We start from the raw sequence: 26,646 nt of genomic DNA on the forward strand, positions 1-26,646 counted from the left end.
TCAGAGCCAAGTCCAGTCAACACGGTTGGGATGAGAATCACCACCTACTAATCAGAGGCCTTGGTCCTTAGTTGCAAAAGGATGGAGTAGCCTCTCCCGGTTAGGGATGAGATCCTGCCCTAAGTGGAGGAGTTCTAGTATTTTGGAGTCTTGTTCACGAGAGAGGAAAGAATGGAACAGGAAATCGACAGGCGGATTGGTGCATGGATCGGTCTGCGTGGTGAAGGAGCTGAGGTGAAAAGGCAAAGCTCTCGATTTACCAGTTGATCGACATTCCCACCCTACTTATGGTCGCGAGCTGTGGATCCTGACCAAAAGAACAAGATCACAGGTATAAGAGGCCTAAATGAGTTTCCTCCGCTGGGTGTCCAGGCTCCCGCTTAGAGATAAGGTGAGAAGGTCGGTCATCTGGGAGGGGCTCAGAGACGAGCTGCTGCTCCTCTGCAACAAGAGGAGCCAGATAAGGTGGTCCAAGCATGTGGTTAGGATGCCTCTTAAACGCCTCCATGGTGAGGTGTTCCTGGCACGTCTCATCCGGAGGAGCCCCCGGGAACGATCCAGGACACGTCCCTCGGCTAGCCTTGGAAGGCTTCAGGATCCCCCAGGAAGAGCTGCACAAAGTGGCTGAAAAGAGGGAAGTCTGGGCTTCCCTGTTGAAGCTTCTGCTCGCGTGACCCCGACCATGGACAAACGGAAGAAAATGGATTGATGCACGGTCCCCATATGTAGGTATGCACTTTTTTAACATGATATGACAATTTATTGCAAATTATTTTTGCAGACCCCTATGTTAAGGCTCAAGGACAGTTTGAGAACCACTGAAGTGAACATTTTCTATTATTTACCACCCGGCTATGCATCAGCCAGTGGCAGTTAAGAGAGGACAATAAGAGTAAGGTGCAAAGTTTCAGTGACAGTGTGCTGTTGTCCTTTCAGTGCCACCTCAACGTCAGCCATTGCATTAAAAAGCGACCTGCACAGTACCATTAAGTTTTTCAGAGCCACCCTCTGCCCTGAAATAGCAGATGTTTGCTCTACTTTGACACCAAATCAATAGCTGCATGTGTCAATTAATGACACTGTCAAGTCGATTTTTCCACTTATGTCTAATTTTAGCCTCCGTACAGACTGAAATTCTAAAGCAGTCGTTTTTTTCTGAGTCATTTTCCCTGCTACTGAATTTGTTGGAAATGATTTGAAAAGGTTGGCAGGGTGCCTACTAAAGGAGGAATAGCAACATTATCTATTACAAAACACTGAGGCAGCCCAGGTTATTGATCATTTTGTTGCAAGCTGTGAGAAGGTCATTTTGTTAGCAGAAATAAGATCTGTTTGGCCTAAAATATTCAGTTTAGCAGCGTGTGTGTGTGTGTGTGTGTCTGTGTGTGTGTGCGTGCGTGCGTGTGTGTGTGAGGGTGTGCTTGTAAATGTGTGGTAAAGTGGTGAAAAGCATTTCGTGTGAGAAATGACAGTGGCAGTCCTTCACACTGACAAATGCTGATACACTTTGCAGTGCAAAAACACACAAGATAATGAAGCCCTGCCCCCTCACTGAAAACAAACATGTTAACTTTGGCACTTTGAAGCCAATTGCTTCCAAAGCTTGTGAACATACTCTCTAGTGGTGTAACTGACTTTTATGCCGTGAAGCCTCCACACTGTGAACCTTTTCCATCAGGGCTCTGATTTGAATTTTCACAGGTTTTCTCATCACCTTCCAAGCAGTCTCACTGACAGCTGTGATTTTCACAGCATGTTCACATTTTGTCATATTAGCTCCCACTCACGACTTTTTATACAGATCCCTTCTTTCATACACTGACTACCTTTACATGTCCAAATAATCGGGTTACTGACAATTCGGTCACTCCACTTTTTCACACTCCTCTGTAAAGTCCCAGTTTACATGCACTGGCTTAAATTCGATCTTTGGCCGAACTCTGGCATGGGTGCTCTTTTCAGGTCGTTTAGCTGTGGGTTTTTCAAAGAGGAAGAGGTTGCCAGACAGAGGAAGTGGTTGTGTCCATCAAAGGCATCATAGATACATAGGCCCCACCTTGAGCTCTGAACAATGACTTTTGATTGTGTTTGCTTAGTATAACATCATTTTGCAAATAGAATTTGCCAACTTTATAGCTAATACTATGAAGTGCCGTACATGCATTAATAATTCAATAGGCTTTACACGATCAGGATTTTTCGGGACGATCACCGATCAGCAAGTTTAAAAAAACGATAACCGATCACCGATCCGATCACAAGATGGCGCCATGTGTCCATTTACATGACTTGTTCATTTATTGTATATACTTGTGTGCTGTATACTGAGTACTGTATCTATCTATCCATCCATCCATCCATCCATCCATTTTCTGTCCCGCTTATCTTCACTAGGGTCGTGGGCGTGCTGGAGCCCATCCCAGCTCAAAATTATTCTCTAGCATTTTAGACAAAAGTTAAAACATCAATGATCTCAATGGATTGGCCACTGACATAAATTTAGGTCGGATCAACATTACAGCATAATGGGTGCTTTATTGCAATTAAATTACTTAAATACTGTTAATGACATGCTTACTCTAACGTTCTCACTGTCCCGGCTATATGGATGGGTGTTGTCCAGAGTTTTTTTTTTTCTTCTTTTTTTTCTCCTTGTGTACATTCTTCTGGTGCCCGATCAAATTTGTGTTGAAGCATTTAGATGACGATCCCCACAACGTACTTCAGTTGTGCACAGACTGCAAATAACTTACGTGTTGTTTGTCTGAGACACCGCAAATAGTCCCACACCGATAACATGTTTTTTCACCGACAAGATTGAAAAAACTTTATTGGCCTACAGATAGTTACAGTCCTTGCGCCACAAGACACGTGACAAGGCTAAAAATAAACTAGCTTTTGGATTCATACGCAACGGGGACGCAGAGTTAAATGTCTTGTGAGGAGCCGATCAATCACATCATTGATTGGATCCTTCGAATTATGACATGAAAGCCGATCAGCATAAAATGCTCATTATCGGCCGATACCAATCACACCGATCAGATCGGTGTAAAGTCTATAATTCACGCAGTGCAACCAGCCTCCAAACAAAAGGTCTTCCATATTTAACTAAATTTCCCTGAAGTAACTACTCTGATTATTGTACATTTATCACACGATGTAGGTTTCCCAAAGACAAAGGTCTGAGAAAGCAGTGGGAAACAAACAGCTCTCAGCAGGGAACGTTTTTCTGCTATTCCATCTCCAGTGACCAAATTTATATAAATATAAAAATGATTCATCAAAATCAGTTCAATTTAAATGTTAGAGCTCTTTACTCAGTAAAACCCACCTGTCACATCAAAATTACATTTTAGAATCTTATCATAGACACAATTAAATATTATATAATATTATATTTCAGTATTCATAATCATGGTAACACCGTTACATACAGTACATTGTTATCTGTAAGCAGTCATGAAAACAGAAAAATACATACATATGTTAGTTTGTTGCTTGCCTAGATCCTAAATCTCAAAGCAAGTAGACACAGTGTACTTGCTGGCAGAGCAAGTATACTGTGGCAGAGGTATAGGGCCATCAGAGCTGTCTGGTGCAGACCTGAAGGGCAGGGGGAGCAGTTCCAGGGTGCTGGTTCTGTGGTCAAGCCCCAATGGAGGTGTCATGGGTTTATTGACGAAACATCAAAGATGTGGGGTGCCCACCTGAAAGCTGAAAACATACAGATCTGCCCTCAGTTGACAGACTATTCGGTCACACCTCCTGTCACTATACTCTCTGATTGGCTATTCTTGTCCCACCGTGTCCAGTTGTGAAATAATAATTGCAATTAAATTAGCAGCATTCGATGGGGCCACGGGATGATTTTCCAAAAGATAATTTTAATGATATTCTGATACAGTCACTTCATATAGACAGTTTACATATATATGACAAAATATGTTTTTGGGGGGGAAACTGCAAATTGTCGCTTTTAAGTAGTACAATTTTTAAATCCTCAGATTTCAAATAACATACGTTGTTTTTTATCCATACGTATTTTATTGGTTTCCCAATTATATTAGTGTGTGTGTATATTTTGGAAACAATGTATTGTATATTGTTTTCTAATGTTTGCAAGAGTGTTTACTGCTACCAATGTATGTAACTCTCATTGTGATGATAAATATTGAAATATATATGGGTATAGGTTCTATGATCGGCATTTGAGCCTAGGCTTTCTGATATTAGGCCGCACATTTGATTTCAGAATGCCTTGATAGTCTCCAGAATTCATTGTACCCTGCCCAGATTGAAGCTACTCTGTGCCAGATGCAGCAAAGCATTCCCAGAACATAACCAACCCTCCTCCTTATTTCATAGAAGATAGTTTTTTTTTTTTTTCTTAGTTAAATGGAAGTCAGCCTGGATCAGTAGACTCGGAAATGTCATTATTGTCGTATATTTATTGCCTTATAGCTTTGCGACTAGATTTAATTTCCATTTACAGCTTTCAACTTAAAATGTAAAAATGTCCCCTTGCCCTAACGGCGATGAATTTTGGACAGCGGCACAGACGGGACCCTCGATCAGAGGAAGAATCACCTTTATGCATGCATGCACACGAAAAGTCTTCTCTACATTTTACCCATCACAGTGAACACACACACTTTTTAGTGGAACACACTGTAGCATGGGGCAGCTGAAGCGCCCGGGGAGCAGTGTCTTGCTCAGGGACACCACAGCAATGAGTCCGGGGGATGTGGGCGAATGGTCCGGTCGGGGTCTTGAACCTAGGTCCGCCACATTGGCAGGCAATGATCTTAACCACTGGGTCACGGCTGCTTAGTAATAATTTACGACATCACCCAAAGGTTATGGCACTGTAATAGTATCAGCATACCTATCACTCAGGAATGTGCTGTTCTGTCAGAGGCAGCTTTCTTGACAAGACTGAGTGTGGGTGTTTGAGCTCAGCCTACATCAACTGACCACATTTCATCTGGGAAGAGAGGAAATCTGCTTCATTCTTGCAAAGCCCCTTCATTCCTAAAGCACCTCCCATCTGACCAGATCTTGCAGTAATATGAACATGCAGCAAAGGAGAAGTAAAAGATATTAGTCCTTTATTGCTTCTTTTGTTTTTGTCCTCTTCTTTGGCCTTTTGAACCTGCTCAGACTAAAAATATTATCTTGCTGTTTTCCAATATTTTCCTGTCTCACTGAGCTGAACTCCATGTTTATTGTTCTAAAAGTCACTTCTAAAAAGGTACTGAGTCCCCTGGGGGTGGTCACCATAGAATTGTTGTTTTTGTTGTTGTTGTCCGGGGTGGCAGATGGAAGACTGTTGTGTGCTGCGCCTGTGTGGGTTTTCTCTGGGTACTCCGATTTCTTCCCACATCCCAAAAACATGCATGGTAGGTTAATTGAAGACTCTAAATTGCCCGTAGGTGTCAATGTGAGTGTGAATGGTTGTTTGTTCATATGTGCCCTGCGATTGGCTGGCAGCCAGTTCAGGGTGTACCCCGCCTCCTGCCCGCAGTTAGCTGGGATAGGCTCCAGCATGCCCGTGACCCCAGTGAGGATAAGCGGTACAAAAAATGGATGGAGGGAAGTTTTGGGGTATTTGAACTCCAAGGTACCACTGTTGTCGAGTCCTTCGTATACAGTACATGTATAATGTATGTAATGCTCTGTTCAACTCTTAATTAATGGCTAAATTATTTAATCAATTGCAATGCAATCAATGTTTTCACATGGTTTAAAACTATGATTTTTCTTCCAGAATAAAAGAGTACTCTTCAACATCCGTGTAGTGGGAGGATCATCATTTTACAGCTACTTGTCACCACAGGACAATCGGCCACTGTACCATCCTGCCGTTGACAGGTCAGTGCAGATTGTGAATTTTAATTTTGGACAGAATGTCTTAAGTGACTACATTTTTTTTTTTTATTCCTGTAAGCACCCAAAGATGTCCCATCTTTCAGTGATATAATATTTGTTTCTGCCATAGTTGTAGAGGGATAATTATGCTATCTGCTGAATTCATTTCTCTGCTGTGGGCCACACCTGGAGCAACTACCAAAAATAGTCTCTTTCCATGTATATTTTTCAGTGTTATATGCCAATGGTTGAAGTTACATTCTTCAGCGTTTGTAAGTAAGTTTACAGATATGAGTTAAATTTGTGTCATATTAGACAAAAAAAACAACATTTACAAAAAATGGTATGGCCACACTCCAATGAAAGTAAAAATATTGTGAAACTCAATGTGAAATATTGCAAGAATAAAGTTGTAATTTCATGAGGGTCAAAAGTACAGGAATAATGTTGGAAAAATATCCCGTTTTATATTTAGATATATTTATTTAGTTTGTTTTTATTTGCATGCATTTGTGAGATTTAATTTAAAAAGCATTTAATTTCTAATCTATAGTCCAGGACTATCATACTCATTTTTGTTGCAAGCCATACATAGTTCTGGTTTCCCCCAGAGCAGGGGCAAGTCTAGGAACAGAGGCTACTTAGGTCCTGACCTGGCAAGGTAAATTTAACTGTTTTGTACATTTTAAAGCAATTTCTATGAAAGAAACATAACACTTTTTGGAAAAGTCTGTAACTAAACCATCAAATCTGATAAAGGTTATTTAAATGTTGAGCCACAGCAAGCGAGGGATTACATTTATAAAACAAATGTAATTTTATTTTTTCTGACGTAAACCAGCCCCCTAAAATGAGTACTGTACTAAAAATATCCAAAATAACAAATTTGGAGGGGACTTTTATATGAAATGCAATGCACGACAGATAAAAAAACATTAACAGAAATAATGTCTGAGAATACTTTGAATGCTAATATATAAAATCTTGTCTTTGCTCCTTCCTCTCTCTGTGTCCTGATAGGAGTTATAATGTTCATGGGCATCCAGTCGTTAGCTTGTCAGTAGCAACTTGATTTAATCATTTTCATTTCATCACCTGCGATTAAATGCAGCAGAAATGAGCAATGGCAATGACAATCGTGTGTTGGCATTGGGTGGTACAATGAAGAAAGGCTCCACATATCTTGGTTTAAGACACGGCATACAGTAAAGAAAATAATAAATAATCTCTCCAATTTTAGGGGTACTGGGATTCAAAGAAAACGCTAGAAATGCCTATGCTCCGTAGGACGGTGATGACTGAAAAAAATCATAAAGGCACTGGTGGCTTGTCAATAGAGGGCACTAGGTCACCTTTTTTTGTTGGGTTTGTGCAAACGTCAACCGGAAGTGTTTTTAACAAATATTTAATGATTTTACATGCTCAATATTTAGTGTAGTTTCAAGAGTTTCCTGAACAACTTTTTTTGTCTCCTTAGCAGCAATCTCTTGTAGCTAATCTCGTGGGTACAACAGTTGTGAGGCTTAAACAAATGTCTCTCAGAATTGTATCAAGCTGTTCTTGTCTATGCTCCATGAAAATGCTGACATCTAGTGGATGCAATGCTATAGTGGCCAAGTCAACACCGCTTATCCTGTTCAGGGTCGCAGGGCGCTGGAGCCTATCCCAGCTGACTTTGGGCAAAAGGCAGACTACGCACTGAACTGGTCACCAATCAGTCGCAGGGCACATATAGACACAGACAACCATTCGCAGTCACATTCTCACCGTCACTGAGTGGGAACTGAACCTCCTCTGCCCACACCAAAGTCAGGCGAGTGTACCACTACACCATCAGTGACTTATGATTAACTTAAAAAAAATAAAATACATGGACATGGCGGCATGGTGGACGACTGGTTAGAGCGTCAGCCTCACAGTTCTGAGGATCCGGCTTCAATCCCCGGCCCCGCCTGTGTGGAGTTTGCATGTTCTCCCCGTGCCTGCGTGGGTTTTCTCCGGGCACTCCGGTTTCCTCCCACATCCCAAAAACATGCATTAATTGGAGACTCTACATTGCCCGTAGGCATGACTGTGAGTGCGAATGGTTGTCTGTTTCGATGTGCCCTGCGATTGGCTGGCAACCAGTTCAGGGTGTACCCCGCCTCCTGCCAGATGACAGCTGGGATAGGCTCCAGCACGCCCGCGACCCTAGTGAGGAGAAGCGGCTCAGAAAATGGATGGATGGCTGGACATGTACAAGCCTTATGGTCTAAACTGCCTCAGTTGAGTGGTCCCGCGTTTGAATCTCGAATCATAGGTTAGGTTCACTGAAGACTGAAATTGTCCATAATTGTGAATGTGAGCGTGAATGGTTATTCGTTTGTATGTGCCCTACGATTGGTTGGCGACCAGTCCCGGGTGTAAACCATAGAAAATTAATAAATCCCACACTGGAAAGAAATAGGTAATACAGTTGTTGCTGTCTTTTAGAGCTCTGAAACTCTGCAGCCCAGGCGGACCCCCACACGTGAAGCTCATCATTGAATGGGAGTACAGAATCAAAGACTGGTGAAGAGGCTTTTTGCCTTAGCTCGACTTTTTAATATAAAACTTCAACTCTGTCTCCTGACACCCTATTTGCATCCTGGGTTGTAGCCTGTTTGGTAACATTCAGGAAGAGGTGGTGAAGGATGAAGACAGCGTAAGGAATCAGCAGCAGCAGCATGTCCAACAGTACAGCTGCACCTTGGATGAGTGTTTTCAGCTCTACACCAAAGAGGAGCAGGTAAGTACAGCTCGAATTCTGCATTACAACAAAAGAACAGCGCTGTCGCTTCAATATGATGTTGGCAATGCATGTTTATGTCCCTTATATGTGATTCTACAACATTTTTACTACGTTTTGAAGGATTTAATTTCCGTGCCATCATTTGCAGTGCTTTACCAACCGGGCCAGCGCGGGAAATGAATAGGGCATTAACTAAATATAAAAAAATAAGATAATGACAAATACCCCTCCTTGAGCCATCACCTTATCGTGGTGGAGGGGTTTGTGTGTCTCAATGATCCTAGGGGCTAAGTTGTCTGGGGTTTTATGCCCCTGGCAGGGTCACCCATGACAAACAGGTCCTAGGTGAGGGACCAGACAAAGCACGGATCAAAGACCCCTTATGATGACGAGAAACAATCGACTCAGTTTTCCCGTTCCTAAAGGCTCTGGATGTTGTGGGGCTGTCCTGGTTGACACGCCTCTGCAACATCGCGTGGACATCGGGGACAGTGCCTCTGGATTGGCAGACTGGGGTGGTGGTCCCCCTTTTTAAGAAGGGGGACCGGATGATGTGTTCCAACTACAGGGGGATCACACTCCTCAGCCTCCCTGGTAAGGTCTATTCAGGGGTGCTGGAGAGGAGCGTCAGTCGGGAATTCGAATCTCAGATCCAGGAGGAGCAGTGTGGTTTTCGTCCTGGCCACGGAACAGTGGACCAGCTCTCCACCCTCGGCAGGTTCCTCGAGGGTGCATGGGAGTTCGTCCAACCAGTCTACATGTGTTTTGTGGACTTGGAGAAGGCTTTCGACCGTGTCCCTCTGGGAGTCCTGTCGGGGGTGCTTCGGGAGTATGTGGTACCGAACCCAAGGGTTGGACTCCGCAAAGGCTGCCCTTTGTCACCGATTCTGTTCATAACTTTTATGGACAGAATTTCAAGGCGCAGCCGAGGCAGAGAGGGTGTCCGGTTTGGTGGCCTCAGTATTGCATCTCTGCTTTTGTGGTTCTGTTGGTTTCATCAAGCCGTGATTTCGAACTCTCAGTGGAGGGGTTCGCAGCTGAGTGTGAAGCGGCTGGGATGAGAATCTGCACCTCCAAATCTGAGACCATGGTCCTCAGTCGGAAAAGTGTGGCATGCCCTCTCCAGGTCGGAGATGTGTTTCTGCCCCAAGTGGAGGAGTTCAAGTATCTTGGGGTCTTGTTCCCGAGTGAGGGAAGAATGGAAAGGAAGATCGACAAGCGGATCGGTGGAGCGTCTGCAGTTATGCAAAGAAGGAGCTAAGCCGAAAGGCGAAGCTCTCGATTGACCGGTCAATCTACGTTCCTACCCTCACCTATGGTCACGAGCTGTGGTTCGTGATGGAAAGAACAAGATCCCGGATACAAGCCGCCGAAATGAGTTTCCTCCGCAGGGTATCCGGGCTCTCCCTTAGAGATAGGGTGAGAAGCTCGGTCATCCAGCAGGATCTCAGAGTAGAGTCGCTGCTCCTCCACATCGAGAGGAGCCAGATGAGGTGGCTGGGGCATCTGATTTGGATGCCTCCCGGACGCCTCCCTGGTAAGGTGTTCCGGGCACGTCCCACCGGGAGGAGACCCCGGGGACGACCAAGGACACGCTGGAGAGACTACGTCTTTCGGCTGGCCCGGGAACGCCTCGGGATCCCCCCAGAAGAGCTGGATGAAGTGGCTGGGAAGAGGGAAGTCTGGGCGTCCCTGCTAAAGCTACTGCCCCCGTGACCCGACCTCAGATAAGCGGTAGAAAATGGATGGATGGATGGATAATGACAATTACACCAAGATATTAGAGGAGCTGAATGGCTTAATCAGCATTGTGTCATCTTCTCTAGTAGTGGCTTTGGTGGAAATAACTTGTTTTATTATTATTAAAAAATGTTGTCTGCTGTGGTGTAGAATTGTACTGCTTCATCTCTCATTGAAGAATTCAAAATATAAGACATAGCTCAATATAATACCTTCCAGCTCGCCCCCGATGATGCCTGGAAGTGCCCGCACTGTAAGCAGTTACAGCAGGGCATGGTTAAGATGAGCTTGTGGACGCTACCGGACATCCTCATCCTCCACCTGAAGCGCTTCAGGCAAGTGGGCGAGCGGAGAAACAAGCTGACCACCTTCGTAAATTTCCCCCTGGTGGACCTGGACATGACGCCGCACATGGTGAACCGCAACCACGACACGCATCAGCCTCCGCCTCAACCGGGCTGGAAGCAGTCCAGACGGTCCGACCTGTCTACTCCTGATTTCCTGTACGATCTATATGCCGTGTGCAACCACCATGGAGGGATGCATGGGGGGCATTACACAGGTCAGACATCAAAACAGTATCCTCGTCATAATGATAGATAGAGCTAAGCCCAGAATTTGAGTTTGTATTGCATTTTTATTTGTTGAATGGCCCTTTTATAGTTGGAAATGACACAAAGTGTGATTCTGATTCTGATTCTGATTCTAAAGGATTGGTAAATTCAAGCATAAACTAGAGCAGAGGTCACTATCCCACTACTGGAAGCATGGAGAAAGATACATGTCTAACATTATTTTCCTTAATAATTATAATTTGTTGTCCAATGGTTATCACGTCTACCTCACAGTTCTTGGTTCAAGTCTCTACTCCATGCTATGGAGTTTTCATGGTCTCCCGTGCTTTCATCGGTTTTCTTCCACCCACATCCCAAAAACCTGCATGTTAGGTTCTTTAAAGACTCTAAATTGTCCGTACTGTATGTGTGAATGTGAGTGAGAGCAGCCCTAGAGAGGACAAGTGCTGTTGAAAACTGATGGATAACTATGTGTAATATACCTGTCTGTATATGTCTAATTTAAACACAATACAAAAGTATATATTTCCTTTTAAATTACTAATAGACATATGAGAGTGCATATTGGATGGCCTAGTGTGGGCATGCCCTTTATGTAAGGCACTTAGGCCATTGTGCACAATAAAAGGTTAAGTATTTTTCAAGTAACATCTATCACCAACATAAAATTCAAAGTTAATGATGCTTTGCTAAAAACAATAAAGTGAACATTAAATATCTTGTCTTTGTAGTGTATTCAATTAGATATAGGTTGAACATGATTTGCAAATCATTTTATTCTGTTTTAATTTATGTTTAACACAACATCCAAACTTCATTGGAAATGGGCTTGGTTGTATGTGGACTAAATTATGGTTTCATATGACAAAGATTGTGTTTACCCATTTTGCTGTCTTTGGTATCCTTGGTCTTATTTTCAACATGAAATTTCCAGGGGGATGTCAACTTGCTGCTCTAACTCAACCTTGTTACTGTGATGGCAGCCTTCTGTCGAAATTCTGTGGACGGTCAGTGGTACAGCTACGATGACAGCAATGCTGAGGCAGTTCCAGAGGGAGATGTGTGCACACGAGGCGCCTATATCCTCTTCTATCAAAGACGAAAAACCATCCCGTCGTGGTCTGCAAGTTCTTCAGTCACTGGTTAGACATTTTTTCTGTTGTTCACGAGCTTTAGCCTTGGGATATAGACAGCGTTTCAGGATTAATGGAGGAAAGGAGGACGGATCTTTTGAACCCAAGGGGCATAACCAGTGTTGGGGAAGTTCCTTTTGTACGCGAATTAGTTCAAAGTTCAGTTCACCGTTCCAAAAATTAACTAGTTCAGTTCATAGCTCAACATTTTTAATTAAGTTCACCTTTCCAAAAATGAACTACTTCATAGTTCTATTTTTTTTTTTTTTTCTCAATGTTGCTGATGCGCTATTTCCCTTTCCCTGGCATTTCATTTTGCCATTGTTGCCACCCATTCAGCCCACACTAGTAGCCAGCTGCAGCATTCACCCTACAATCTCAAAAACATGAGGACAAAATGTGTTGCTTGAATTGTCTTTTTTTAAATAAGGAATTAAAACAGAAAAAAGATTTTTGTCCTTAATGTGCAAACAAAAACATGCAAAACAATATGACACGAACGATGATGAAAGGACATTAATAACTTTGCATTCCTCGCCGCTCTGGCTGTCTATATTAACAAAATATCTTATCTATTCTTGTATAAAAAACAAAATAAAGTCCATATCATGACATTCCGATACAAATAATAATTTTCCTAATAATTATTTTTTACAATTATGTAGTGGTTAGTCCCATTTACGCAGTGTCCCTGAACGCACCTCCCATTCTCATGCAACTGGGACGTGCCTGCCATGAATGGCCGCACTGAATTGGTTGCCAAATAACAGCATTTATGCACCGAAATATGAAGGCTTGTACATTATATAGTGTGTTCAGAGGGGTTTGTCCTGGAAGACTCTAACAAAAACGTGGCACTCTTGAATGAAAATGAAGTTTCATTCAAAAACCGTTCTTTGGCGCTAGAATGAGCGCATTCTCAGTTACGTTCATCAGGCAGAAATGAACTACGTTCAGTTCACGTTCGCACCAATTATGAACTAGTTCATCAACTTTCTTTCATTCATTACAACACATTACAGCATTATGTCATCATTACAATACTGGTCATAACTGGATTAAAAAATGTGTCTTCTGAATTTACTGAAGCTAAATAAATGTCATTGATGTTTTATGAGAAAAAGGACATTCTTCTGAATTCAGTGGCATCACATAATTTATTTTGCATCATCTATTCTTAAACAGGCGTCACGGTGGCCGACTGGTTAGAGCGTCAGCCTCACAGTTCTGAGGACCCTGGGTTCAATCCCCGGCCCCGCCTGTGTGGAGTTTGCATGTTCTCCCCGTGTCTGCGTGGGTTTTCTCCGGGCACTCCAGTTTCCTCCCACATCCCAAAATCATGCATTAATTGGAGACTCTAAATTGCCCGTAGGCATGACTGTGAGTGCGAATGGTTGTTTGTTTGTTTGTATGTGCCCTGCGATTGGCTGGCAACCAGTTCAGGGTGTACCCCGCCTCCTGCCCGATGACAGCTGGGATTGGCTCCAGCACGCCCGCGACCCTAGTGAGGAAAAGCGGCTCAGAAAATGGATGGATGGATATTCTTAAACAAAATGTTTAATTCCCTGTCAGCTAAATCACAAAATTGATACACCGGATTCATAGTAATTTCCATCCATCCATCCATTTTCTGAGCCGCTTCTCCTCACTTGGGTCGCGGGCGTGCTGGAGCCTATCCCAGCTATCATCGGGCAGGAGGCGGGGTACACCCTGAACTGGTTGCCAGCCAATCGCAGGGTACATACAAACAACCATTCGCACTGACATTCACACCTATGGGCAATTTAGAGTTGTCAATTAACCTACCAAGCATGTTTTTGGGATGTGGGAGAAAACCCACGCAGGCACGGGGAGAACATGCAAACTCCACACAGGCGGGGCCGGGGATTGAACCTCGGTCCTCAGAACTCCGAGGCAGACGCTCTAACCAGTCGTACACCGTGCCGCCCATATTAATTTGCTGCGGAGAATTTATTTTTTTTCTTCACATTAACACATTGCAGCAGCACTTGACATCTCCACAGGGGATACAATTGTATCTATTTTTTAAAATGTGAATTAAGTTATGACTTATGTGTGTGTTTTTTAAGTCAACATATTTATTTGAGCTGACCTTATTATTGGAACTAATTTAGTTCAGTGACTTATGGTACAAACACGACTCACAACAAGTTTGGGATATTGAAATTTCAGTTGGAATTTCAGGATTACTCTACAGTAGATGCACTATCACTTCTACAAAACTTAATTTGACCTTCTCCGAATTAGTGAATTCACATGTCCAGCTGTTCAATGTTTCAGTATTTTTGGCACAGCTTGCAGTTTTTCTAACAAGGAACTGAACAGCAAAATTCACAACAGGTGTTTGATCCACGTATCGACCAATGTTTCCAAGGGCATCCACTATGCCTTTCTTGTGACTCTGTATCAACCTGCTAATGACACTCTAAGCTCAGTGGCCAATTCTCTCGGAGAATATCCTGTTTGAAGGCTCACAATGCCAAGGTACTGTTGATCAATCGTTAGGTGTAGTCTTAGTCTCATGATGTCAAAATGTGAACAGCATGATGAAGATGATTCTTCTTGATTCTAATGGAACCAGGAAATGCATTGGTCGTGTCATAGATCAAACACCTGTTGTAAATTCTGATGTTCAGGTCCTTGGTGGAGAACAGCAAGTTGGGCAAAAAGTACTGAAACTGAACTTGAACAACTGAGTATGTGTTTTCATTGGTTCAGAGAAGATTGAATTAAGTTCCTGTCATTTTAGGGTCATTCTGAAATTTTAGCCTAAAGCCCAATAACGCTAACTTATTGTGAGTACAGTGGACCCCTGCATTCTTGCGGTTTGGCACCCACGGATTCACCTGTTAGCAGATTTTTGGGCAAAATTAAAATGTTTATTTTCAAATATAATATACTTTAAAAATTCTGTTTCGGGGGGAACCAGTTCCACAAATGCTTATTGGCGGTTATCTCCGCTTATTCAAGAATTCTTTGGGTTTAAAAAATATATATATATATATTCGTTTTTTTCAATGCCATTATAATGGGCATCAATTATCTGCGGATTTTCGCTATTCGCGGTCCGGCCTGATCCCTATCCCCTGTGAATAGTGAGGTCCAATGTATTGTATACAGTATCAAACAGTTAGAGGAGGCCTGATGTGATGCATTGTGGTCCTCTACAACCACTGTCTCCAGTTCCTATTGAAACATGTATTCATATTTGTCACTGTATATAACTTATTTTATGACTGGAATTAATGATATGTAAATACAGCTTCTTTGCGCTTTTTGCAGGTTCCACCAGCTCCACCACTTCTGACCACTGGCTCGTGCGACTCACAGGGGGAAGTGACAGAGGTGCCCTGGTGACAGCAGCATCCATCTCGGGGCACCCAGCACCTATGCAGCTTCCGGAGTCTGCTGATGTGCCAGTGCTAGGAGAGGAACTGCACAAAACAGCAGACACAAGTGAATATATGGCATGATGTCTTCTGTCTTAATTGGCACACTTAGAATTGTCTGTGTGAACAAAACCAGCATAGGCTTCCAGCATGCAAATTAAATATCGTACACTATGGTCTGTACCCTTTTGTCAAAATAAAGGTACCACAGGCCAACAATTTGACATACCTGTTTAAGATATATTGGAGTATAATGTACCTTGAGGGAGAGAAATTCTGCCACTATAACCCTATACCAACAGTGACAATAGTTTATAATTGTGGTTATAGTTTGCAATAGTGTCAATACAGCTCTTTTCTTGAAACTAGACTGTGCAGATAAACCGAATGTTGTGGCCATGTGATTGTTGAAGATAAACTTTATATGGCCAACCTACTTCCGCATTCGACAAAACAGGTTGAAGCACTTCCTCCCAGCTCGGTTGAATGGGGCTGTGACAAAGCACCCATAGTAGAAAATTGAAATGTCTACAGTGTCATTTTTTTAACACAAGATGTCACCACAGAGCCACCAAAGATGACAATATCTGGTGTTTAGGCTTGTTTTGTCTTTACATATATCATATTTGTAAAAATAAATGATAACTGGAACTGGGACCTTGGTCAAGGTGGGGGAATTATTATAAGTTCCAAATAACAGTCACAAAACATTCAGGCCTCTGCTAGAATGCAAATAAATATCAGGAAACCCGACAAGACCTTCTGAAAATGGTTTGGGGTTCATCAGAAGCATTTTAAATGGTGGCAGGTGATTGGTTAATTGTCAACACAGCCACATTCCCAGTTGTAAGAGGGTGTGCACACTTGTTCAACAGCAGTATGTCAGTCGTTTATTTTTATTTCCCCTCTCGAGAAGTCACATTAAACGTGGAAAACGTTTGGAAATCTAAAAACCTGGTCTTTGAACTGGGGTGTGTAACCTTTTTATATCCACTGTATATGAGCTTTGTATCCAAGCAAATTTATGAGTAAATTAAGATGAGATCATCATTATTTTAGTGTACAGCAAATTTGACTTTTGTGAAATTTGGTGTGCCATGAGATTTTTCGAATGTAAACTTTGTGCCTTGGCTCAATAAAAGTTGGAAAACACTTCACTAGGCCCACCATGCTGCCCTGCTAACATATCATTTATTTTTATTCCTACAGATGGATTTGACAAACCATTTGTCCGTGGGACTCAGGCAAGGAGTGTCAGCATGAGATCGCCAACTAAGCCCAAGGAGACTTTGAGCAAAGTCCTGCCGCTGCGATGGTCCTTTGGAGCCAAGGACCGCGTAAAGCATTCGGTCGAGACCCAGTCTGGGGAACTGGTAGCATATCTGGAGTCTGGCCGCCGTCCACGATGTACCAAGGACCCGATCGTAGCACTGGTGGCCACCCCGCCGCAAAGGCATGGCCAGGGAAGAGCCTATGAGGGCGGACAAGAGCGCAGCTCACCAAGCAGTACCAGCCTTAGCTGCGCAGAAACATTCTACTCCCCCAAAATACCAGAGGGACAGAGCAGGCCTGGTATGGAGAGACACCTCAGTAACATTGTCAAAGGCAGCGATGAGGGTTCTCTGAGGATGAGGTCATCTCATAAGAGAGCGAGGCAGGAGCACGGCAGGACTTTGGACATTCAACTTCAAAGAGTGGCCATGTTAGGAGCGCATATCAGCCATAGTGCACCACCAAGCAGAGATTCCACACTGAGAAAAAACAAAGTCCATTTCGGGGGGAACATCAGAGCACCAAAAGATGCGTCAGTCGTTCAACCGCAGGGACAAAGGGGACGTGAGGGTCAGAGCCAAGAGAGCCTCGTGGCCTTTTTCAAACCTGGTTTCATTCGGAAAGACATCCCGTGCTCGCCACTGAAGGATCACGAAAGACGTGCGAATGGATACGCACATTCGGGAAAGCTGGTAAGCAGCGATTTCACCAAACTGTCCCTCTCCAATGGAACGCTGAGCGCAATGTCAAAAGACGAGCATAAGGCCAACATGCTGCCCATCTGCAAGGTGCAGCTGCTGAATGGAGAGGCTGCGTGTCGTGACTGCGCAGACATCAAGCGTGCGCACAGCTCCAGTAACATTCAGACAAAGACGGATGTGACGTTCCACAGGTGCGCCTCACTGCAGAGGAACGGGGACATTGCGGCCCCGCACCGCGTCGTGCTCTCGGACAAGCCCAGCTTTGCCACCCTACAGAGGACACGATTCAGTACCACCTCACTGGGTAAGCACAATGCATGCCCACACCCGTAACATGTTTGTAAATACAGGTTCATGTCAATACATTGGAATATCATGGAAAACTTAATTCATTTTAATAGTTTAATTAAAAAAGTAAAACTGTTCTCATACATGAGGGGCAGTCAAAATGTAATGAGCCCAATTTGATTTACCCTACTAATAATTGACATTTCAGAAATGTTCACGGTTTGTAGTTTAAATACTTGTTCGAAGGTTTATCTTAAAAAAAAATAAAAATAAAACAAAGGTCCTCTTCCTGTCAGCTATTTTGGAAATGGTGTAATTGTTGGGCCCGGCACGGTGAACGACTGGTAGCACATCTGCCTCGCAGTTCTGGGGACCGGGGTTCAAATCCCGGCCCCACCTGTGTGGAGTTTGCATGTTCTCCCCGTGCCTGGGTGGGTTTTCTCCGGGCCCGCCGGTTTCCTCCCACATCCCCAAAACATGCATGGTAGGTTGATTGAGGACTCTAAATTGCCCATAGGTGTGAATGTGGGTGCGAATGGTTGTTTGTTCCTATGTGCCCTGTGATTGGCTGGCGACCAGTTCAGGGTTTACCCCGCCTCCCGCCCGAAGATAGTTGGGATAGGCTCCAGCAGCCCACGACCCTAGTGAGGCTAAGCGGTAATGAAAATGGATGGATGTAATTCTTGGATGCCTGCTTTGAGTGACCTCTGTGACAAGCAAAGGAGCTTGTGGAGTCATCAGTAACTTTAGCTGGACAACCGTAACTCATCCCCCATACTCACCCGAGCTGGCACCATCAGGTTATCACCTTTTTGGACCTATAAAAAAAGAAGTTAGGGCTCAGCACTTCTCTGATGACGAACAAGTTAAGCAAGCTGTAAAACACTGGTTTTCAAGGCTGGCCATAAATGCCCTTGTTCATCGATGGACAGATGGTGTTCAGAAAAAGGGAGATTATATGAACAAGTAATGACGAAATCCCCACTTTTTGGGCTTTATTTCTAATGTGTAATTTCCCTTTCCATTGCAATAAATAAAGCTTGAGGAAAATTGGACTCATTACCTTTTAACTGCCCCTCGTATATTCACTACACGCAGGGTAATTTATGATTTTATTTTTTATTTTTAAAAGTTGATGTTTATAGATTATAGCGAGCAAAACCCTCAAATGTACCTTCTAAAGAAATTTGAATTCACTGGTGCCTTGAGAAACGAGTGAAGCGAATTTTCTCAAAATACAGTTTTCGGATATTTTTGCTTTGACTTGCAAGCAAGGATTTGACATGAGTATTGTATGGTGAAAGACAACTCAAATGAGCTCACTTCACAACAAGCAGCAGGTTGGCATAGTGAACAAATCTTTAAAAAAAAAAAAAAGAGGCATCAAGCTGTTTAACACAACTCACAGTTAAAGTTTCCTGTCAATATTAACATAAAACAAGAATTACACATAGTGTATTTAAAACAAGCACATAACCTCTCATTGAAGTCAACTAGCGGAATGGTAACACAATGGGAAACGTCTTATACAAGCTAACAAATAGCATGCTCACATCATCTTGAGGACAAATTTGCAATCTGATTGGTTCAATAAACAGTCTCATTGCTAATGTAGTTTAAGTTACGTCAGCCAACACTACTGATTTTGAAGGGCCTAGGCAGATTACATTGACATAGCAGCACAAAAAGGCTGAAACGTGATTGGACAAAAAAAAAATCTACATACACATACTGAAAGCTGTGCAGCCTCGAGAAATGCTCAAAATGAAGCGAATAGAAGAAATTAATACAATGTCGTAGAACAAATATTATAATTTGGGTTATAACTTTAGGTCAGTGAAGGCCTTTTTGGCCCACCACTAGTTTACTGTTTTATTGTTATTCTGGCTCTCAATTGTGTCGATCCTTTTTGTCATTGATGTAAGTGTAAGAAGTTATCGTTTTGTTAAATACCTATTTAACTCTATTCTCCATCAGTGCCTCTGTGACATCCCACATGACTTGTGGACGCCTCAGACTTTTCACCTACCGAAAGCATCGCTGGGAAGAAGGAGTGTCTTCTTTCCTCTGTTTTTACAGTAGTACTGTTACTTCTTACCTGTGTGTGTCTTAAACTAAATCTATGCAGAGTTGAATTATTGAGGTGAGTTACTGGTGTCATTTGTAGGAGTTGTGCCGTTGGATTTTGCCTCCTGCTAATACATACATGACCCTTGGAATACAGTGAACCTGCGCTATTCGCGGGGGACAGGCGAGCAACAATATGGAGGCAAAGAAGTAATTTTGTCGAAATGAACCTTCTCAACTCACTTCATCATAGTTCCTTACCACCAAGATGCCACAAAATAGCGACAAAACAGTACTTTTGTTTAAATGAAACGCCTCAGTTTCCATCAACATAGTTCCTTGGAACCAAGATGCCGCAGGATGGCTCCAAAGTAATACTTTCATTGCTTCGGCCAAAGCACAAAACCAGCAAAATCGTACGTTTTTGAGCAAATAAAAGAAAATAATTTCCATACAAAGAAAACAGTGAATAGGCAAATTCGTAAATTACTAACCGCAAATATGCATGGGTTCACTGTGTTTTAAAAGCTGAGGCATGTTCACTACATCACACGTGGGAAGAGGAGTAGGTTTGAATTTAAATACAACACAGTTAAAACATATATATACTTGGTTTTACACACTCAGAAAATGCACTGTAAATTGGCTGTTTAATCATTATGTTTTTGTAATATTGCACTTTTATAAAAGGCATATTTTCTTACATGACTTAAACTTGTATGTCCTTTACGATAGTCCAACTTTAGGAAGAATGACACTGTTCCAAATTATTATTCTTGCTTTTTAGTGATACAGGTATTGATTGAAAAAATATTCTGTGGGACTATGTTCAATGAGGATGTACAGATGAGCCACAGTATGTTTGGGAAATTTCCTGACTTCCAATTGGGTTAAGAAATTAAACTTAATCCAAGAAAAATACGAAACTTGTTTGCATACATGCCAACATTGTATTTATTTTTGCACCCCAGCAGTGTGTGTGTGTAGGTGTGTGTGTTTATAATTGTTGGAATTATATACAGAAATTAAATGAAGTGAAGTTTAACCCCTCCTTATAAAAGATTGTGTCAAGACCAATTGACAATGTGAATTTGAAGCTAGTTTATACAAGGAGAAGATACACTCTGAGAGCATGTAATGTCACAGTCACAGTTAACACTTACACTTCAGTAACAACATACACAAACGTTAGAATTATAATCCTCCTTTTTCTGATGAAGGAGGAAAGTCACAAATTTAAAGATGCTCGTGAAAAATCTGAATTAACCATTCCCACTTCCTAAATGATTACCGTATGTTCACGACCATAGGGCGCACCGTATTAAAAGGCGCCGTCTCAGTTACGGGGTCTATTTCTGTATTTAACACATACATAAGGCGCACCGTATTATTGGGCACAGGCATGATAAAACATACGCTAGCTTAAAACATATGGTAGCATGCATGCACGCGAAAACAATGATTTTAAAAAGGCAGTGGGAGCAAAACTGAGTTCGGTTGTACTTTACGAAAGCTCGAACAACAGTGCAAGCAGACACGTTAGCCCAAGCATCCACAATCCATTCACAAATTGTGGCGTAACTCGCCCGGCGCTGCCTCCTTTTCTTAGTAAAACTGTGTTCGCCATCTGTCATCCATGGCTCCCACGCTGCTCGCAACTTCACTTTGAACGCCCTGTTTACACCGATGTCCAGCGGTTGGAGTTCATTAATCCATTGCTCGAGTTGGTCTTCCAACTCGGGCCACCTCGCCTTGTTTCCGAGTTTTGTTTTTCTTTTTTTTCCGTGGAAACGCAGCTTCGTCTTCTTGACTTGGCGAAGCTCGTTTTCCTGCTTCCTCCACTTGCGAACCATGGATTCGTTGATCTTGAATTCTCTCGCGGTTGCTCGATTCCCATGTTTCTCCGCGTAACTGATAGCTTGCAGTTTAAACCGTACTTCGTAAGTGTGTCTCTTCGTAGGTGCAGTTTTCAACTGCGGTCAAGCCAGCCTCCACTCGTAAAGTAGCAGGCAAGCCAGCCGCCCCTAATTTTGTTCATACTAGGCATTACGGTAATAGGTCGCCAACTCTCGGCGAAAGCCACCTTCAAAATAAAAGCTTCCCAATAATACGGACGTCAGTGCTCTTCGGTTAAGGAAGGCAACCAGCATAGTTAATTTGAATCTTGAAATACTTTTTAAAAAAATGTAGTTTATTTGATATCTTAGGAAATATAAATGGTAAATGGACTGCACTTATATAGCACTTTATCTACATCATCACAGTGCCCAAAGCGCTTTGCAAACCCTCACATTCACACACACATTCATAAACCAATGGGCGACTGCTGCCATGCGAGGCGCTGCCAGGCCCACTGGGAGCAAATTAGGGTTCAGTGTCTCCGACATGCGGACAGTCGAAGCAGGGATTCGAACCTGTTCTACCTACTGAACCAAAGCCACCCCAACATAATCCCATTGGTATCGCAAGACAAGTCCAGATCAGTGTGACAGACCACCAAGGACTCCACTAAAAGAGGTTTGATGAAGATCTGATATTGTATTTCAAAATAAAACTCTCTGAAAAGTGCATATTTTGCTGTCATTACCCCTGACTGAAAAGATCTCTTAAAAAAAATCTGAGATACGTCCGCATTATTGGGAAGCTTTTATTTTTAAGGTGGCTTTCGCCGCGAGTTGGCAACTTATTACCGTAATGCCTAGTACGAACAAAATTAGGGTTGCTACTTTACAAGTGGAGGCTGGCTTGACCGGCGCTATATACCTACTGGGGGCGTGCCTTTAGCGTCCTCCTTCACGCGCACCCTTCCCCCTTTACGTCCGCTTTTCCTCTGTATAAGCAGCGTGTCGGCAGGAAATGCTCCCAGTCAGTCAAGCGTAGCGCTCATCACGCAACATTTATAGACGGAACTCGGTGCACACATAAGGCGCGCCGCATTATAAGGGGCCCCGTCCATTTTGGAGAAAAGTTAAGACTTTAAGTGCGCCTTATGGTCGTGAAAATACGGTATGTGAGTTTCAATTTTGTGTTTTATTCATTGTAAAACTATTACACTGGGAATATTAGAGTTTGGGAGTGTGAAGGAGAGACGCGACTGGGTGCCCCATTGCAGCTGTGGTCAACTCAGCACGCTTTATCAAAAGGCAATGAAGGATGTTTATAGATTATATTTTATTACTAACTTTTTTAAAAGTCTACATTTTGTACTGACATGTAATATTAAGAATTGTTTTATGTTATTGTTATGTGGAGGGGGGCGGGTTAAACTACAGTGGGTACGGAAAGTATTCAGACCCCCTTAAAATCTTCACTCTGTTATATTGCAGCCATTTGCTGAAATCATTTAAATATTTTTTTTTCCTCATGAATGTACAACGCCAATTCCAATTAAGTTGGGACGTTGTGTTAAACATAAATAAAAACAGAATACAATGATTTGAAAATCATGTTCAACCTATATTTAATTGAATACTCTACAAAGACAAGCTATTTAATGTTCAAACCGATACAATGTATTGTTTTTTGCAAATAATCATTAACTTCGAATTTTATGGCTGCAACAGGTTCCAAAAAAGCTGCGACAGGTGGCAAAAAAGACTGAGAAAGTTGAGGAATGCTCATCAAACACCTGTTTGGAAAAGGCTAATTGGGAACAGGTGGGTGCCATGATTGGGTATAAAAGGAACTTCCCTGAATTGCTCAGTCATTCACAAGCAAAGATGGGGTGAGGTTTACCTCTTTGTGAAGAAGTGATAAAATAGTCGAACAGTTTAAGGACAATGTTCCTCAACGTAGAATTCCAAGGAATTTAGGGATTTCATCATCTACGATCCATAATATCATCAAAAGGTTCTGAGAATCTGGAGAAATCACTGCATGTAAGCGGCAAGGCCGAAAACCAACATTGACTGCCCGTGACCTTCGATCCCTCAGGCGGCACTGCATCAAAAACCCACATCAACGTGTAAAGGATATCACCACACGGGCTCAGGAACACTTCAGAAAACCAATGTCAGTAAATACAGCTTGGTGCTACATCCGTAAGTACAACTTGAAACTCGAGTATGCAAAGCAAAAGCCGTTTATTAACAACACACAGAAACGCCGCCGGCTTCTCTGGGCCCGAGCTCCTCTAAGATGGACTGAAATTGTGGACGTCGTGTCCTCCGGGGCAAAGAGGAAAAGAACCATCCGGACTGTTATGACGCAAAGTTCAAAAGCCAGCATCTGTGGTTGTATGGGGCTGTGTGAGTGCCAATGGCATGGGTAACTTACACATCTATGAAGGCACCATTAATGCTGAAATTCTAAGTTAATAATTATTTGCTTAAAAACAATAGTTTATCAGTTTGAACATTAAATATCTTGTCTTTGTAGTGTATTCAATTAAATATAGGTTGAACATGATTTGCAAATCATTGTATTCTGTTTTTATTTATGTTTAACACAGAGTCCCAACTTCATTGGAATTGGGGTTGTACAGACAGCACCATACATTGACAGAAAAAAAAGAATTGTTGACATTTTTGCAGATTTATTAAAAAGAAAAACTGAAATATCAGACAGCCATAAGTATTCAGACCCTTTGCTCAGTATTTAGTAGAAGCACCCTTTTGAGCTAATACAGCCATGAGTCTTTTGGGGATATGATGCAACAACTTTTTCACACCTGGATTTGGGGATCCTCTGCCAATACTCCTTGCAGATCCTCTCCAGTTCTGTCAGGTTGGATGGTGAACGTTGGTGGACAGCCATTTTCAGGTCTCTCCAGAGATGCTCCATTGGGTTTAAGTCAGAGCTCTGGCTGGTCCATTCAAGAACAGTCACGGAGTTGTTCTGAAGCCACTCCTTCATTATTTTACCTGCGTGCTTTGGGTCATTGTGAGGCTCAGTCCGAGGACAGGTTCTGGTCATCCCAAACGTCTTCCAGTTAAGGTTTTTGGAGGCCACTGTGCTCTTAGGAACCATAAGTGTAGCAGAATATTTTTTTTTGTAACATTGGCCAGCAAAAATTTCAACAATTCCGTTTTTTTCTGTCAATATGGGGTGCTGTGTGTGCATTAATGAGGAAAAGAAATGAACGTAAATGATTTTATCAAATGGCTGCAATATAACAAAGAGTGAAAAATTTAAGGGGCTCTGAATACTTTCCGTACCCACTGTAGGTACACTTTAGCCCGCATTGGACTTTCTGTATCTGCTTCTCGTACTGACATTCTGGATTTCACATTAAACACATTTTTCTCACAAATAATTTCATTGTCGTACAATTATTTACGGCGGCACGACTGGTTAGCACATCTGCCTCACAGTTCTGAGGACCCCGGTTCAAATCCGGCCTCGCCTGTGTGGAGTTTGCGTGTTCTCCCTGTGCCTGGGTGGGCCTTGTCCGGGTACTCCCGTTTCCTAACACATTCCAAAAACATGCATGGTAGGTTAATTAAAGACTCTCAAATTGCCCGTCGGTGTGAATGTGAGTGTGAATGGTTGTTTGTTTATATGTGCCCTGCAATTGGATGGCAACTGGTCAGCTGGGATTAGGCTCCAGCACCCCCGCGACCCTCGTGAGGATAAGTGGTTCGGAAAATGGATGGATAGTTGGATGGCTAATTATTTACAACCTGGTTAAACTTTATCAGTTTTGCTTGCAGAATTATATTTTTAAAATGATGCTACGGTAGGAATGATTTTAACTAACAAGAAACAACTTTGTGAAACTGTAAACCATGAACCCCTGTGCATCATTATATACTGTATGTGGATTCCATCATGTGGACAGAAAGTTTTGCCATGTTTTTGCAGTTGCTTGATGAGTATTAGTACTAGTCTTATTCGAAATTTAAAAAAAGTAAAACTATAACTTTAATTAGTTCCGATAGAACGTGTGCAGCAGATTTCTTTCCCCAATATTGCCCAGCTGAACATCCCTTGGAAAGTTTTCAAAAAGTTTACTGGTACTATATTTTCTACCCCTTTGTTAACCTACCGGCAGCATTATTGGGGAGATGTTAATTTAAAAATGCTGCATTGCGCTGAGAGTTTTCTAAGTGGTATATATTCACACACACTCACTCACATATGGTGTGTGCTTTTGTTTTGAATTCGGAGAATTACATGTAACACTCAAATTACCATTCGTAACACCAAATAAAATAAAACCACGATCCAGTTAGGTCAGTTTCTGGTTGTTAGCGCATTTCTTCACTGCATCAACTTCTGTGGTGGTCCATCCATCCATTTTCTACCGCTTATCCGGGTCGGGTCGCGGGGGCAGTAGCTTTAGCAGGGACGCCCAGACTTCCCTCTCCCCAGCCACTTCATCCAGCTCTTCCGGGGGGATCCCGAGGCGTTCCCGGGCTAGCCGAAGGACGTAGTCTCTCCAGCGTGTACAGGGTCGTCCCCGGGGTCTCCTCCCGGTGGGACGTGCCCGGAACACCTCACCAGGGAGGCGTCCGGGAGGCATCCAAATCAGATGCCCCAGCCACCTCATCTGGCTCCTCTCAATGCGGAGGAGCAGCGGCTCTACTCTGAGATCGTCACCGGATGACCGAGCTTCTCACCCTATCTCTAAGGGAGAGCCCGGACACCCTGCGGAGGAAACTCATTTCGGCCGCTTGTATCCGGGATCTCGTTCTTTCGGTCACGACCCACAGCTCGTGACCGTAGATGAGGGTAGGATCGAAGATCGACCGGTAAATTGAGAGCTTCGCCTTTCGGCTTAGCTCCTTCTTTACCACAACGGACCGATACAAAGTCCGCATCACTGCAGACGCTGCACCGATCCGTCTGTCGATGTCCCGTTCCATTCTTCCCTCACTC

At 42.9% G+C, this 26,646-nt stretch overlaps 1 protein-coding gene across 4 annotated transcripts in view; it reads left to right on the plus strand.

The window, feature by feature from the left end:
* The window catches only part of usp43b (ubiquitin specific peptidase 43b), a 94,116-nt gene extending 72,270 nt beyond the window's left edge, over positions 1–21,846 (plus strand). For 2 of the 4 annotated variants that reach the window (XM_061700863.1, XM_061700866.1), the window contains 8 exons: positions 5,771–5,874; positions 8,344–8,421; positions 8,509–8,638; positions 10,601–10,943; positions 11,940–12,098; positions 15,393–15,566; positions 16,709–17,776; positions 19,738–21,846. In XM_061700863.1, the coding sequence (XP_061556847.1) occupies positions 5,771–5,874; positions 8,344–8,421; positions 8,509–8,638; positions 10,601–10,943; positions 11,940–12,098; positions 15,393–15,566; positions 16,709–17,776; positions 19,738–19,748 (2,067 nt within the window). In that variant the 3' untranslated portion in view covers positions 19,749–21,846. The remainder of the gene's footprint in view (positions 1–5,770; positions 5,875–8,343; positions 8,422–8,508; positions 8,639–10,600; positions 10,944–11,939; positions 12,099–15,392; positions 15,567–16,708; positions 17,777–19,737) is intronic. The other 2 variants (XM_061700864.1, XM_061700865.1) reach the window with 2 other exon arrangements.
* Positions 21,847–26,646: the final 4,800 nt, after the last annotated feature.

Source organism: Phycodurus eques, chromosome 16, assembly GCF_024500275.1.
Source record: "Phycodurus eques isolate BA_2022a chromosome 16, UOR_Pequ_1.1, whole genome shotgun sequence".
Taxonomy (NCBI): Eukaryota; Metazoa; Chordata; class Actinopteri; order Syngnathiformes; family Syngnathidae; genus Phycodurus; species Phycodurus eques.